Consider the following 14,555-nt stretch of genomic DNA (forward strand, 5'->3'; position numbering starts at 1 on the left):
TAGTTGATACAAAATTAAAATTTTTTGGATTCTTTTTAGCAATTAAAATGCTGTTGTTTTGTTGCTAGTTCCTGGCATAGAAGTTGGCAGCTGAAGAAAAGAGAGAAGCCAGCAGACCAAGCCATTGCTGGGGCTTTGTCATACTCTATTGTCTTTGCTTTCTCTTCCAGGAACCCCCGTTTGGTTTTATATGCAAATTGCACCAATAAGAAATGAACATGAAAAGGTGGTCTTGTTCCTATGCACATTCAAGGATATTACGTTGTTCAAACAGCCAATAGAGGATGATTCAACAAAAGGTAATTTCAAAGGAATTACTATACTTAAGAATTAGGATGTCATTTAAATATTATTATTATAATACAATCCATTGGTTGAACGTGAAAACAAAATTGTACTATATGACCTTTATTTTGTTTTACATTCATATTAGTCTTTGTTCAAATCAGTTTTATTCAATTATATTTTTTGAATGAATAAGTTAAAATGATAGTTACTTAAATTATAATAAGAGTAATTGAGAAAAGACATGGAAGAGATTTCGTAGAACATTACTAATTTAAAATCAATGCAATGGAAGTTTTAACAACTTCTAACATGGTGAGAAATTAGTGAAAGTATTAAAAAAAGACATACAATACAATTTAAAAATGAAAAAAAAGAAGAAAAAAAGAAAGTATATATTTCTAGCATATACTTTTAGAAACCGAAAGTATAACTTGTGGGATGGCTTAGGTGAAGTCTTGTTGGAACATAGTTGATTAGTTGATTGAATTTTGTTAAATTGATTTAAGTTTAGGACATCAGAATACTGGAGCTTTGAAAATAAGCCATGTGTCTACCAGGGATATTAAATAATGGTGCTCAGAGTTTCTCAGTACAAATTAGAAACCCACATGATAATTTTTTTCTTCTCAGGAAAAGGTGTTTTTCACAATCACTGTAGAGATAGGGAAGAGTTTCATAAATCCCTGGATGATGAGTTGACTTTTTCAGGTTATTCTTCACCTTTTATTTATTTGGTTGTTGTAGATTTTCCTGAGTAGATGTTGCTAGATTATGTAAAAAACAATTTTGTCATCAAAAGAGTATCTGGAAAGTGAGAACATTCTAACTGGAGTCTTACTGACTATAATACTCAGAGAGACTGCTATAGAATACAGTGGTCAGTGGCATGTGCTTTTACTCTCCTTTGATCTCGTTTTACTCTCTTTAATTATATTTAAATTAGAAATTGCTGTCATATAAATGAAGAATTTCAAATACCATTAGAAGTTTTTATGAAATATTATTTTTAACAGTCTCTTAGGCGACTAAAAATTAAATGTCTTCCTTTTTATATTTGGCATACATTGCCTTTTCTTACCTCTTTTTTAAAAGCTGGCATAAAAGCTTTAATCTTTCCAATTGTAATTACAATTATAGAAAAATTATATTATACTTATTTTCTGCAAATGAAATTAAATATATATTACCTACCTGCTTTGTTTCTCTTTAGCATCAAGTTGCAAGGAAAATTTTATGGTGTGAAAACCATTTAAAGTATGACATAGATCAATTCACTTGCGAATGTTTTTGAAAATGTGTGTATTTAGTCATTTCCTGGAAGAATGAATAAAGCATTCACTTTTGAACCTGTCCTACCTGTTTCTCTGCCTTTACTCATAGACCCAATGTCTAGGAAATTTAGGATAAATTCAAATACTATTTGTAATTTAATAGTCTTCTAATTAATGCTCATTTGTTTGTTTAAAAATTCAAAGTAGTCCATCCGGTAGCAGCAGAATACATGTCTTCTCAAGCTTAAGTGGAACATTTACTAGATAGATCACATTCTGGCCATAAAACACACCTTGACAAATTTAAAAGAATAAAAATCTTAACAAATATGCTCTTAGACAACAATGGAATTAAACTAGAAATCAGTAATAGAAAGATAGCTGGAAAATCCCCAAATGTTTGGAAATTAATACATTTCTAAATAGCCCATGGATCAAAGAAGAAATGTTAAGGTAAATTAGAAAAATATTTTGAAATAAATGAAAATAAAAATACAACTTATCAAATATGTGGGATGCAGCACAAGCAACACTTAGAGGGAAATATATAGCATTAAATGCATATATTAGAAAAAAGAAAGACATAAAATTGATAACCTAAGCTTCCACCTTAGGAAAGTAAGCTAAAGAAGAGCATTTTAAGCCAGAGCAAGCTGAAGACAGTAAGTAAAATTAGAGCAGAAATCAATGAAACAGAAAACAATAGTAAAAAAAAACCAAAAACAACAGAGAAAATCACTGCAACTCAAAGGTGATTCTTTGAAGAGATTATTAAAGTTAACAAAGCCAGACTAGCCAAGAAAAATGGAGAAGACACAAATTACTAGTATCAGAAATTAAAGAAGGGCCATAACAACATATCCCATAGAAATGAAAGCATTATAAAGAAATATTTTGAACAACTCTACAGCCACTTAATTGGTAACTTAGTTAAAATAGACCAATTCCTTGAAGAGACAAACTGCCAGAACTCACACTAGGGGAAATAACCTAAATTGTCCTACAGCTATTAAATAAATTGAATTAATAATTAATAAACTTACAAAAGAAGAAAATACCAGGTGCATATGTTTATGTTGTCAAATTCAGTCTCTCCCAGAAAACAGAAGTAAAGAGAAGTCTTCTCATTCTATGAGGCCAGTACTACCCTCATACCAAACTCAGAAAAATACATCACAAGATAGGAAAATTACATGCCAATATTTCTCATGATCATAGATGCAAACGTCCTCAACGAAATAGAATGTATTAAAAGAATTACGCACAATGACCAAGTGGGATTTATTCCACATATGCAAAGCTGGTTCAATTAAAAATCAATCATTGTAATTCACTATATCAACAGGCTACAGAATAAACATAATATGGTCCTATCTGTTTGCATAGTAGAAAGCATTTGATGAAACTCAACACTACCAGTTCATGATAAAAACTCTTAGTAAAGTAGGAATAGAGGGTAACTTCATCAGCTTGTTAAGGAACACATATGAAAAACCCATAGCTAACAGCTGATGATATCTATTGTTTTCTCTAATTTACACTAAGTGATGTCATGACACAGCTGATGTTGGCCAAAATGAGTACAGTACTTTCTCAATTTTGATCTACTGAACATTAATGATGGTGTCAGTAACTTTGTAGCCTCTTTATGGAAAAAGAAATTTGGCAGCATTTTACAATGATGTTGGAGAAAGTGTGTTAATATTAAGTGTTGACATTTATTTTTCAAATTAATGCCTCTCCATTTTTCTGCCTTTACTTCCATCTCTCCATCCGCACATCAGAATTACAGAGTTCTTTGCCAGGCACAGTCTTGTAAATGCATAGTCCATTTTTACAAAAAAAAAAAAATGACATTTGAATACAATCCGGACAACTCAGACCACTTGATTTTGAACTATGTGTTTAATAGACATGTAAATTAGAATCTATAGGAAATCAGACCTTATTGCGGAAAGAAATAAACTATCTCTTTTCGGTGCCAGAATTTGTAGAGGAAGAGATTATTTTGAATAGCCTTTTATTTTGAGACTCCTCCATACCTTTCAAATACACAACAGGTTAATGAAGAAAGAATTGCACAAAGTAACTATGAATGGTGTATATGAGCTACTTTCTATTATTCATGAAAGCTGTAAATTTAATATGAAGAATTCAATAGAGGTAAAATATTTATGCCATTAAGTAATCTTAGTATTGCTATAAAGCAGTATATGAAAGCATGTTTTGAAACCTAGGCAAAACAAAAACAAACCAAACCAAAGTATCTTTTAACCTTTTAAGTTGAGTAAAGGGGACCATGGAGCTTTTGGGAAACAACAGATGAGATTTTGAGATAAGACCATAATATTAAAATAGATTGGGGCTAGAGACTTGAATTTGGAGACAAGATTTACTTTTCATTCAGCCTTGGGTTACTTAACCAGAGTTACTTAGCAGTAGCTTTTTCATGACTCTTCTAGGAATATTTTATTTTCCTTGTTTACCTATTTTTATCCATTTTTTAAAACCAAAAGTACAAGTCAAGCACTTGTGTGCAGGCACTATTCTATGTCCTGGAAATAGAGTTCCTTCCCTTACATCCTAATGGGGGAACAGACAAACAAATATGTATAAAGTAAAAGTTTTCTTCTGAATTATTTGTATTTTCTCAGTAATATATGAAACATGATTATCAACTGAGTAAAGATTGGGGAGGACTTGAGGAAGAGTTGAAGGTGTGAGGAGAGAGGTGTAGATATGAATGATAATCTATAAATGTGAAGAAGAGAGTGGACAAGGGAAATCCATCAGGTGTGTTGAGCAGCACAAGGTCTACTTAAGGCCAGTGGTTATGATTTTACTAGTATCTGTGAACATGATTGTGTTTTACTCCACCCATGTTTAGTCAAAGGTGTACAAATGTAGAAGTAGGTGAAGATTTGGATTTAACCAGAGTTGGAATTTGGTCAGGTGGGTAAGATGAGAAGAATCAGGAAACTAGACAATCAGGGAGAAGGATCAAAGCATCAGGGAGTTGAGGATGCTTGCAAGAGAGTAGGTTGACGTTGTTTGCAAAATTTTGAAGAAATACTTAGAAAATTAAAGTTCTGCCCAGGACATTGGAAAAAGTGTTTGGAGATGCAGAATAGACAAGTGAATCCATACACTGGCAAGCCAGAATGTAACTTTTAATCTTAGAACAAGGACATTTTACCTTCTTAATGTGAAAAGGGGCCAGTGATTGGAGCAAGAGCCCAAGTCTTTTGAGGATTTGACAAATTGGTTAGAATTGATACCAATCTCCTACTTCTGTTGGTGTTTTTATCAAGAAACTCAGATGGTTGAAAGACTTGAGTAAGCTGGTTGGTCCTGAATTTTACTTCAAAATTATACCTGGGATAGTAACTATAAAGTGATAGCAGTCAACTGAGGGCAGCTCTTCCTCAAAATGAATTTTATGATCACTAAAACTTCATCCTAGATTGGTTTTTGTCTTTAAAGTGAATGGAACTGAATGATGTCAACAATATATTTGATTTATACTGTGATGGATGTTAGCAAAAACCATTGGAGGGGAAGGAAACCAGTTTTGAAGTAGTTAATGTGTTTCAGGAACTTTATGGTCTTTATCACTCATTTCTGTAATTCTGAAAATTACTGTTATTATCTCCATTTTACTGTTGAAGGCAAAGTTGGACTGATTCCCAATCCCGTGTTATCTCTATTGTATGGTGCGCCTCATCCTTTTCAGTGGAAATTTACTGTTTGGGTTTAATGGTGTTCTCCATTTTTCCTACAAAATTGTCACCTTACTGGTAGTCTCCTTTTCCCCCTGCTCTCCTTTTTTTACTTAAAAAATATAAAGAATAGAGCACAAGTTGAGAATACTCTAGTTCTGAGAGAACTGTACTGTTCTGAACCAACAGAATTTACTAATAATAATGAAAGGGGGCAAAGTGTTTTTGTTATCTTTGGTTCCTGATATTGAGGTCTTGGAACCATTGCTCAGACAGTCAGTGGTACCCCATACATCATTTATAATAGTACAAAGGGGAAAAATTACAGCCAAGAAATCCATTCTGTTGATTAGCCATATGTGTTCTAAAAGAGATGGCCCAAATCTCTACCCATTTATACTGTGTAGTATTTTCAAACAGATCCCGAAACTGCCAAAACACTCAGAGTGTGAAATATCCTGTGCCACATAGTTATGGCATCTTCGTGCCAGTAATTGAGACAAAAAAAATTTCTGTAGGATGAAAATAGTGGCAAAAATAGCAACCTTCCCCTTGTGGGAAGCCAATGATTTTCTTTAGAGAGGAAACAACAGATGAAATATGAGTAATTATACCATGTAGTCTCTTTGGCCAAGAGTATAATTGTTTACATAGGCTTTTTTTCTTATGGATTAGAATCTTGTGTTGCAGTCTAGTAGATTGATTTAACTGCCTCTGTGACTTCCTTTTATTTTTAAGATTAAGCAGTCCATGACAAAGAGGTTAATTGCAACCCAATAGAGCTAAACTAATGTTTTATTAAGAAGGAGTTGGCATCCTGAGCTTTTAGGAGAACAAATATTCTCATAATACCATGAACAACTTACTGAACAAGTATTAGGTTCTTTATATTCATCTGTCTGTTCACATTACCCTGTATCGACCACATCTAAGTAATGTCAGCAAAGTGTGCTGACTAATCAGTCACACAGTTAGGTCTCTGTAACAGTGAGCTCAGTAAGTGTATCACTGGGAGAAGTCAGAACTGCTGATGTGTTTTTTCCCCTCTGACCTAGATGGTGTGGTTGCTCAACTTTTTCAAAGTTTGTACAGTGGGGGTTGGTGACAGATCAAATTAATTAATTTAATAACATAGGTAGTTCTAGATGTATCCAAGAGCACAGAGAATTAGGCCTAAAGAAATTCACTGTGGCACCGTTAGTGACAGTGAAAAGTCTAGAAACCACTTACATGTCCCTCTAATTCTCTTAGATGATGAAGGTGTTAGTAAGAGTCAGTGCTGTGTGGGTGGGTGTAGAGGTTGAGGGGACAGAGGGAAACTTGAAGGCTTTCATGTTTCTTATGGCTTTTGTTTCTTCAGTAACTTATTTGGTGAGGTAATATGTTGAAAGTGAGGAGAGGGGGCTGGTATAGTGCTCTCAAGAAAAATGCTGATTGTTTAAGACTGAGAACTACAAGAAAGCCCTAAACCTAGGAAATGGAGAACACATGCCATTTAATGATTTGTATTCTTCGGTGTGTCATTGAACTTATTCCATCAATATATTCTTATATTGATTTTTCTGGGTTAACATTATTATACACAAGGGATGAAAATAAGGTTGTCTTTTAATCCAATACTCAGATGTACTAAGGGGTGCAACATCACCTGTCTTAGAAATATGACACTTCAGTAAGTATAGGATTAACTTGGAAGTTTCTACAAATATTGAATACAACTATAATAATCAGGTAATGTAAGAAGAAGTGTTCACAAGGAAATATTTTAGTATATGTTTTGTCAGCATGTAGCTACTATCATTTGAAGACATCCTTATCACTTTTGCCAAGTGAAGCAAAACCAATCCTGTACGATGCAAGGGGGAGCACAGAATTTTTTGGATAACTAGCTGCTTTGACCATTTGAACTGTATAATAGATGTGAGCAAAGCCCAAAGGTCATACATAAAAATTACTTACTATTTTATAGCCATACTTGATATACCAGTATATGATGTCTATATAGAACTAAAATACTTTTAATAATTGTCATTAGTCCTGGATGTTATGCTATTTCTGAGGACATTTGAATATTATCAGGAATGGTGATTATGTGTGAAAAACTGAGACTTTCTTTTCTTATTTTTAAGGTTGGACAAAATTTGCTCGATTGACACGGGCTTTGACAAATAGCCGAAGTGTTTTGCAACAGCTTACGCCAATGAATAAAACAGAGGTGGTCCACAAACATTCAAGATTAGCTGAAGTAAGTGTGAGACAAACTCTGCTTTCTGTAGTAATGGTGGTGGTACATTCCCTCCCCACTCCCACCCCCCATGCCAATGATTCAATATAGATGTTGTTGGCTATTATTTTACAAATACTTAAATGATAATTTATTTTTTTCTTGTAGAATTAAAGAAATTTCAGATATTTCTTTTTATTCTCTCTTGCTTTTGATGTTGGAAAGTTGTTCATGACATCCCAGGTGATGCCTGTAGAGTGTGAAGTGTCCTTTGAGCAAATGAGATAGGAGTTCATGCATTCACCCATTTATGTATGCAGTGCACACATGTTGAGTGTTTGCTCTGTACTTGATACTCTGCAAAGGTTGTATATATTAAATAAACAATGGACTCTATCATCAAGGAGCTAAGAATCTAGGAGAGGAATCTAATAATAGGATGGGATGAATATTATGACAGGGTGCAGTGGGAGCACATGCAGGAGCAGACTTGGGGAGAGCTACGTGTGTAAGGTGAGTGAATCTTGGGCATTAGTGGCCATTCAAAAAATATTATGAGACAACTGAGAGAAAAATGAAACTAAATGCATGAGTTTGCTCTGCTGGAGAAAGGTGAGTTGAAGAGCTCTTGAGTAACTTTCTTAACTAGCTGAAGATATTAGTTGGGTTTGGAGAGAAGAATTATGTTCCCTGAATTTGAAGGGTTCTTGGAGGAAAAATATAAGAGGCAGGTAAAGAAGGTTATTTCTACCATGGAGGCCAGCATATGCAAAGGCTCAGAGATGACATAGTATGATGGCTTTGAGTATGGCTTCAGTGTGGGTGAAGTCAGGTGGGAAAGGAAAAGTTAAAGTGGTGTATAGTGAAACAGTGGTGGTTGGTGTCCCATGTGTAGGGAAAGTGACATGATCACATTTGTGCTTCAGAAAAACCTCTTAAAAGGATATTAGTTCTAATGGTTTCCTTTGTAGTGCCATGTTTTTATTGTACTAATTTAAAAACTTTATTCTAGGAAGAGGGCTCTAGATTTCATCAGATTACAAAAAGAGATCCATGGCACAAAAATGGTTAAGAACCCCTGCCTGACATAGTGGCTTAGTGCTGAATAGGTAGGTAGGGAAACCAATTAAGAATTTCTAGTAAGCATTCTGGTAAGATGACCATAGCATTAATCAAGGGAACCAGAAGTAGAAGTGGGCAGACTGCACACCCAGCAAGATCAGAGTCAACACATTTGTTGATAGATTAGAACAACTCTGGAAAACTCTTTGTTTTTAGTGTGGAAAACTAGGTAAATAGTGAGTGCTCTTGGTTAATAGAATGGCAAATATAAGAAGTGGAAGAGAAAGTTTAGAGGCAATGATAATGAGTTCAGTTTTGGATATAGTAAGTTTGAAGTGCATGACAGGAAATTGGAATGGATATTTATGGGTCAGGCCCCAGAGGGATATTTGGGTTTAAGTTGCAGATGTTGGTGGTGTCTTCATGGATATGGCTGTTAAAGCCAAGGGCTAGACAATGTTACCCAGAGTCAGTGTATTGAAACCAGAGAGAACAGGAATGAGGACAGAGCTCCGAGGCAGCCCAGAGCTTTGTTGTTCATATGTCTTCTGTAATCATCATTTGTCTTACTGATATGAAAGGTGCCAACAAGCTAATCAAGGTTCCAAAACTGTGCTGAACAATTAGTGGGCATTCACAAAATATTATGAGACAACTGAGTTGAAGAGCTCTTGAGTAACTTTCTTAACTAGCTGAAGATATTAGTTGGGTTTGGAGAGAAGAATTATGTTCCCTGAATTTGAAGGGTTCTGCACTTTTTTCCCAGACTATAGCTAACAGAGAGACTTGTATGGCTTTCTGCTCTAAATAGACCTGTTAGCTTAGGGAGAGAGTAATACTTTGATGAACAGACATGTTTTTGAAAGCCCAAATAAGACATTAACATAACTAAATATTAACATAATGATAATCATAATATTTTAGAAAGATGATATGCAGGAGGCACAAGATTTAAAGCAGATAATTAGATACACCTTTCTTTTTCAATAATGCTTGTTATTAAGTACCATTTGGTTTTGAAGCAACTTCCTTTTCTGTCTTGAGTTGTCTGTTTCTTTCTGTAAATCAAGCTGAAGTTTAGGAGCTTGTTTTTGTGTGACTGCTGACTTTTATAGTCATTATTCCTTCTGGGTCTTAACTACACCCTATTCAGAGCTTTCATTTCCTTTTTTTTTAAAAAAAACACAATTGGACAAGAACAAGAGGAAAGGGATCATAAAGGGGAAAATTTTATACCTTAACAGCCGAATGGTTTTTTCCCTCTACATCAAGTAGAAAGTTTTCCCTGGACAGCTCATCATTTTTACTTTTATTTTTGAGGATATTTTATCCCTGTTACTTCTCATCTGTTTTTTTTGGCTTTGATTGTTTGAATATTGTTAGTTTCTTTATCAGTCACCCCTACTTCACAAACGTTATTCATATACAAAACTACTTTCTATCAGGTCTTAGGCTAGATTTCAGAAAACATGCAGAAATAACAAGGTTTTCAATACATTTAATCAGTGTGTGCTCTTAGATCTCCAAAGATCTAGCTTGACCCAGAACAAGCACCATAGTAGCACAAAGATATCGTCTTTCCAATTGTTCTTAGGGTCATATAATTTGCTCAACCCAGGTATTTGGATTTGCTGTTGAATTTCAGGCTCGTTACTTTTTCCAAGACATATAAATTTTATCTCAACTCCACTTGGAGCCCTAAATTTGGCGCTGATTCCCTAGTTTCAAAGATCATGGTCTCTGTGTAGGCCATTCACCAGTTTTCCATGTGCACTGACATCCTGCTGATTGGCTTCAGCTTCTCACTTTCTATACTGGGTAGAGGCACACATACACTGCTGTCCATGGTCCTGACTCTGTATGAGTCAATACTCTTGCTATTCAGAGAGGAAGAATGTCTGTATTGGTATGAAAATACATCACAAAACATTATTTCATTCCCCTACCCCACATAAGGCTTATTGCTTACGAAAGTAAAAATGAAAGTTAAGAGTTGTTACTCACTGATTTATTTAAAACAAACAACAAAGAAACACAGCCCCAGTAAGGGAGCCAAGATTAAAGTAGTGTTATGAACGTGAAAAAGAGCAAAGCTTAAGCATGTGTCCCATTTTTTTTGTTGTTGCCATTTTCCTTTTCCTCTTCCTGTTCCTCCTTCTTCTCCTCTTGTAGCATTTTAGGATGACTTTACATATGAAAGGTACTGCATGAAGAATAGGTACCTAGTTTAAAGAAGTAGAAGGTAATGTTTTTACCTTGGACTGCACATTATAACCACCTGGGAAACTTTTGAAAATACAGGTTCTCTGAGAGCCCACACAAGATTAATTTAATTGTTTCCTGGGCTGGGCATCTAGGTATGAGTGTACTGTGTTTTTAAAAACTTCTTCAGATGACTCTAGTTTGTAGCCAGATTTACCAAATACTGAACTCTGGTTTGACTGCCAGTAAGTTTGAATTCATTACTAACTATGCAGAGTTGTCCATTTCATTTATATTCATTTGATCTTTTTTAGGTTCTTCAGCTGGGATCAGATATCCTTCCTCAGTATAAGCAAGAAGCGCCAAAGACGCCACCACACATTATTTTACATTATTGTGCTTTTAAAACTACTTGGGATTGGGTGATTTTAATCCTTACCTTCTACACCGCCATTATGGTTCCTTACAATGTTTCCTTCAAAACGAAGCAGAACAACATAGCCTGGTTGGTGCTGGACAGTGTGGTGGATGTTATTTTTCTGGTTGACATTGTTTTGAATTTTCACACAACTTTTGTGGGACCTGGTGGAGAGGTCATTTCTGACCCCAAGCTGATAAGGATGAATTATCTGAAAACTTGGTTTGTGATTGATCTGTTGTCCTGTTTACCTTACGACATCATCAATGCCTTTGAAAATGTGGATGAGGTAAGTGTCTTCTCTTTCATTTGAGCACTGTGTATCATATCTTGAGAAAATTAAGATAAAAAGAATTTGTAGATAATCCAAATTTTTTTGCTACCAAATAATTTTTATCTGCTCTCCCCACTTGATTTCTGGTTAAAAATACTAATTACTAGGAAAATGGCTATGGTTGAAGGTTGTGGTTGGAAGAATTGGAGGCTGTGTTTGGAAGAGGTAGAACAGAAGGAAAGCAGCAACACTGGAGTGGGACAGTTTATAAACTAGATAATTTATTGAAAGATGATTAAATAGATATATTTACTTTGGAAAACTGAGCATTTAAAAACTCCATGCATCCATAGAATTTTGTTACCATATATACTAGACATATATGGTAACAGTGATTGAATTAACATAAAGATAAGAAAACTTCTTTGGAAAAGCAATTCTTGAATTTTTGCCTTTTTGGTTTCTTCTTTATAGCTTTTGCTTTAAATTTTAAGTAAATTTGTAGTTAGAGATTATAGTAGATGTCTGGTCCAATTGAAGGTTCTGCTAATTCAGTGTTACCTGCACAATAAAAATACTTAAAATATGTATAATATCATAAAAGACAACTTCATTCAGAACTTCTTAGTCTCTAGTTTACTAGTGGATAATTTCAACTTGCTATAGCAAGCTAATAGGATGCAACCAATAATATCAACTAACAATACATAAATGAGCCAATATAGAATATATCTGTTATTAAAATGTGTTCATAATTAAAATACTACAAATTTAATTTCCCTAAAGATTCTACTCTGTCCTTGTAGACTGTTGAGATGGAAAATTCTCTACTACATTGTTGTTGCTGTTATTGTTATTTTATATGGGTTGGAATGTAGATCTAAACTTTTCTTTAGTAAATGTTTTTCTCCATAAATTTTCTACACTCAATCAACTTTAAGTATATTTTAATAAACTTATCTGCCTGAATGTTGCATGTAGACATTATATTTTGATGCTCTATCTGTAATTGTTACTTTAAAATTTATGGGAAAAAAGGAATCATAAAATCTACTTAAAGATTTTACCTACATCAAGCTGTTAAAGGTACATTTGTTTCTCTCCTATTTATGCTCTGGAAATGGTTGAGAGGAGTTAATTTTGAAAATGCTAATCATGTGATAAGGAGGTAATAAGCAGTAAAATACATTAAGATTTTAACTATTTAGAACTATAGACATAAAGATTTCAATAAAAATAATCAAAAGATTGGCTCAATTCATAGGAAAAAATACATTAAGTATATTTCATAATAATAAATGCATTTGGTATAATATATAAACATATCAAAAGATCCTCCACCTCATTCATTTTAAGGAAAATACAAAGTAAAACTACAAATTGCAGTGACATACTATTTTTGGTTATCACAGTGTTAAGATCAAATCTTTGTTAACACACTAGGTTGGTGAGTATGGTGGCTAAGGAGGTTCCCTTCAGGAAAACCTGCTGCATGGAACACAGTTAGTGTCTTCCTGGTTCGGGAAAGCCAATTGTTAGCAGCTCTTTCAAACTCAACATTGAGTGAGTCATCACACTATCACAGTGGTAACTTGAAACTGCCCATAGTAGAGTATTTACACTCAGGAAGCTGCAAATGCTGTAAATAAAGACTTAAAAAAGACTTGCTGTAGACCCAGTTGTTGATCATTTACCAGCACCACAGAACACAGTTGACCAACAGCTGGTGCTTTTTCTGATCTACTGTGGTTTACACAATGAAGCCATATTTTTCCAAAGCTAAGAATTTCCCCAATGACTAGATGTGGTGGTGAAACGAAACATGACTAAATATAATTCATCTATTCCTGATCAATGAAGAGCTCCCCTGTTGAGCAACTTTTGCTCTGGACTACCCATATATGTGTACTGTGGTCTGAGGCTCTTCCTACTCAATCTTTTCTTACCTTCTTACAGATGTTAGAACTGCATTGTGGCCTGAAGGCTCCCTCCCCCCGCCTCCCTTTATTCTTCCCAGGCATTTATCTCAGTAAAATTTACTTTCAGTGTACATCTAACCCTGACTTGGCATCAGTCCTAGGGGACCTGAACTGATAAAATGATAGTGTGGGTACTCTCATATATGACTCAAGGGAATATAAACTGGTAGCATCTCTATGAAAAACAATGGGATTTGGGTCAAACATTTAAATCTTTAATGTATTTTGAATTTATTCTTGTGTGTGGTGGAAGAAGGTGGTCTAGTTTCATTTTACTGCACATATCTGTAAAATTTTCCCAACACCATTTATTGAAGAAACTTTCTCCCATTGTACGTGCTTGCTCCATCTGTCAAACATTAATTGACTATAAAGTTGTGGATTTATTTCTGGGCTCTCTAGTCTATTCCATTGATATGTGTGTCTGTTTTTATGCCAGTACCATGCTGTTTTGATTACTATGACCTTATAGTATAGTTTGATAGTAGGTAGCATGATCCCTCCAACTTTGTTCTTCTTTCTCAGGGTCGTTGTTGCTATGTGGGGCCTTTTGTGGTTCCATATACATTTTTGAAATACTTGTTTTAGTTCTGTGAAATTCATCATTGTATTCTTGGTAGGAATTGCATTGAATCTGTAGATTGCTTTGGCTAGTATAGATATTTTAATGATGTTAATTCTTCCTACCCATGAACATGGTATGTACTTCCACTTATTTGTATCTTCTCTTTCTTTCTTCAGTGTCTAATAATTGTTCAAGTACAGGTCCTCTACATCCTTGGTTAGGTTTATTCCTAGGTATTTTATACTAATTGAAGCAATTGTGAATGGATTTGTTTTCTTAATTTCCCTTTTTGTTAGTCCATTATTGGCATATAAAAATGCAACTGGTTTCTGAATATTAATTTTGTATCCTGCTACTTTGCTGATCAGTTATAGTAGTTTCTTGGTGGAATCTTTGTGGTTCTCTGTGTACAGTATCATGTCATCTGCAAATAATGACAGCTTTAGTTCTCCCTTTCCAATTTGGATGCCTTTTATTCTTCTTGTCTGACTGCTATGGCTAGGACTTCCAGTACTATGTTGAATAAAAGAGGTGTAAGTGGACATCCCTCTCT

At 34.5% G+C, this 14,555-nt stretch overlaps 1 protein-coding gene across 1 annotated transcript in view; it reads left to right on the forward strand.

The window, feature by feature from the left end:
* The window catches only part of KCNH5 (potassium voltage-gated channel subfamily H member 5), a 244,307-nt gene that overhangs the window by 36,454 nt on the left and 193,298 nt on the right, over positions 1 to 14,555 (forward strand). The window contains exons 4-6 of the mRNA XM_054567028.1: positions 171 to 299; positions 7,408 to 7,523; positions 11,081 to 11,473. Of these exons, the coding sequence (XP_054423003.1) occupies positions 171 to 299; positions 7,408 to 7,523; positions 11,081 to 11,473 (638 nt within the window). The remainder of the gene's footprint in view (positions 1 to 170; positions 300 to 7,407; positions 7,524 to 11,080; positions 11,474 to 14,555) is intronic.

The sequence above is a fragment of the Pteronotus mesoamericanus genome, unplaced genomic scaffold (genome assembly GCF_021234165.1).
Source record: "Pteronotus mesoamericanus isolate MK-2021 breed Mesoamerican mustached bat unplaced genomic scaffold, CSHL_Meso_final contig_182, whole genome shotgun sequence".
NCBI lineage: Eukaryota > Metazoa > Chordata > Mammalia > Chiroptera > Mormoopidae > Pteronotus > Pteronotus mesoamericanus.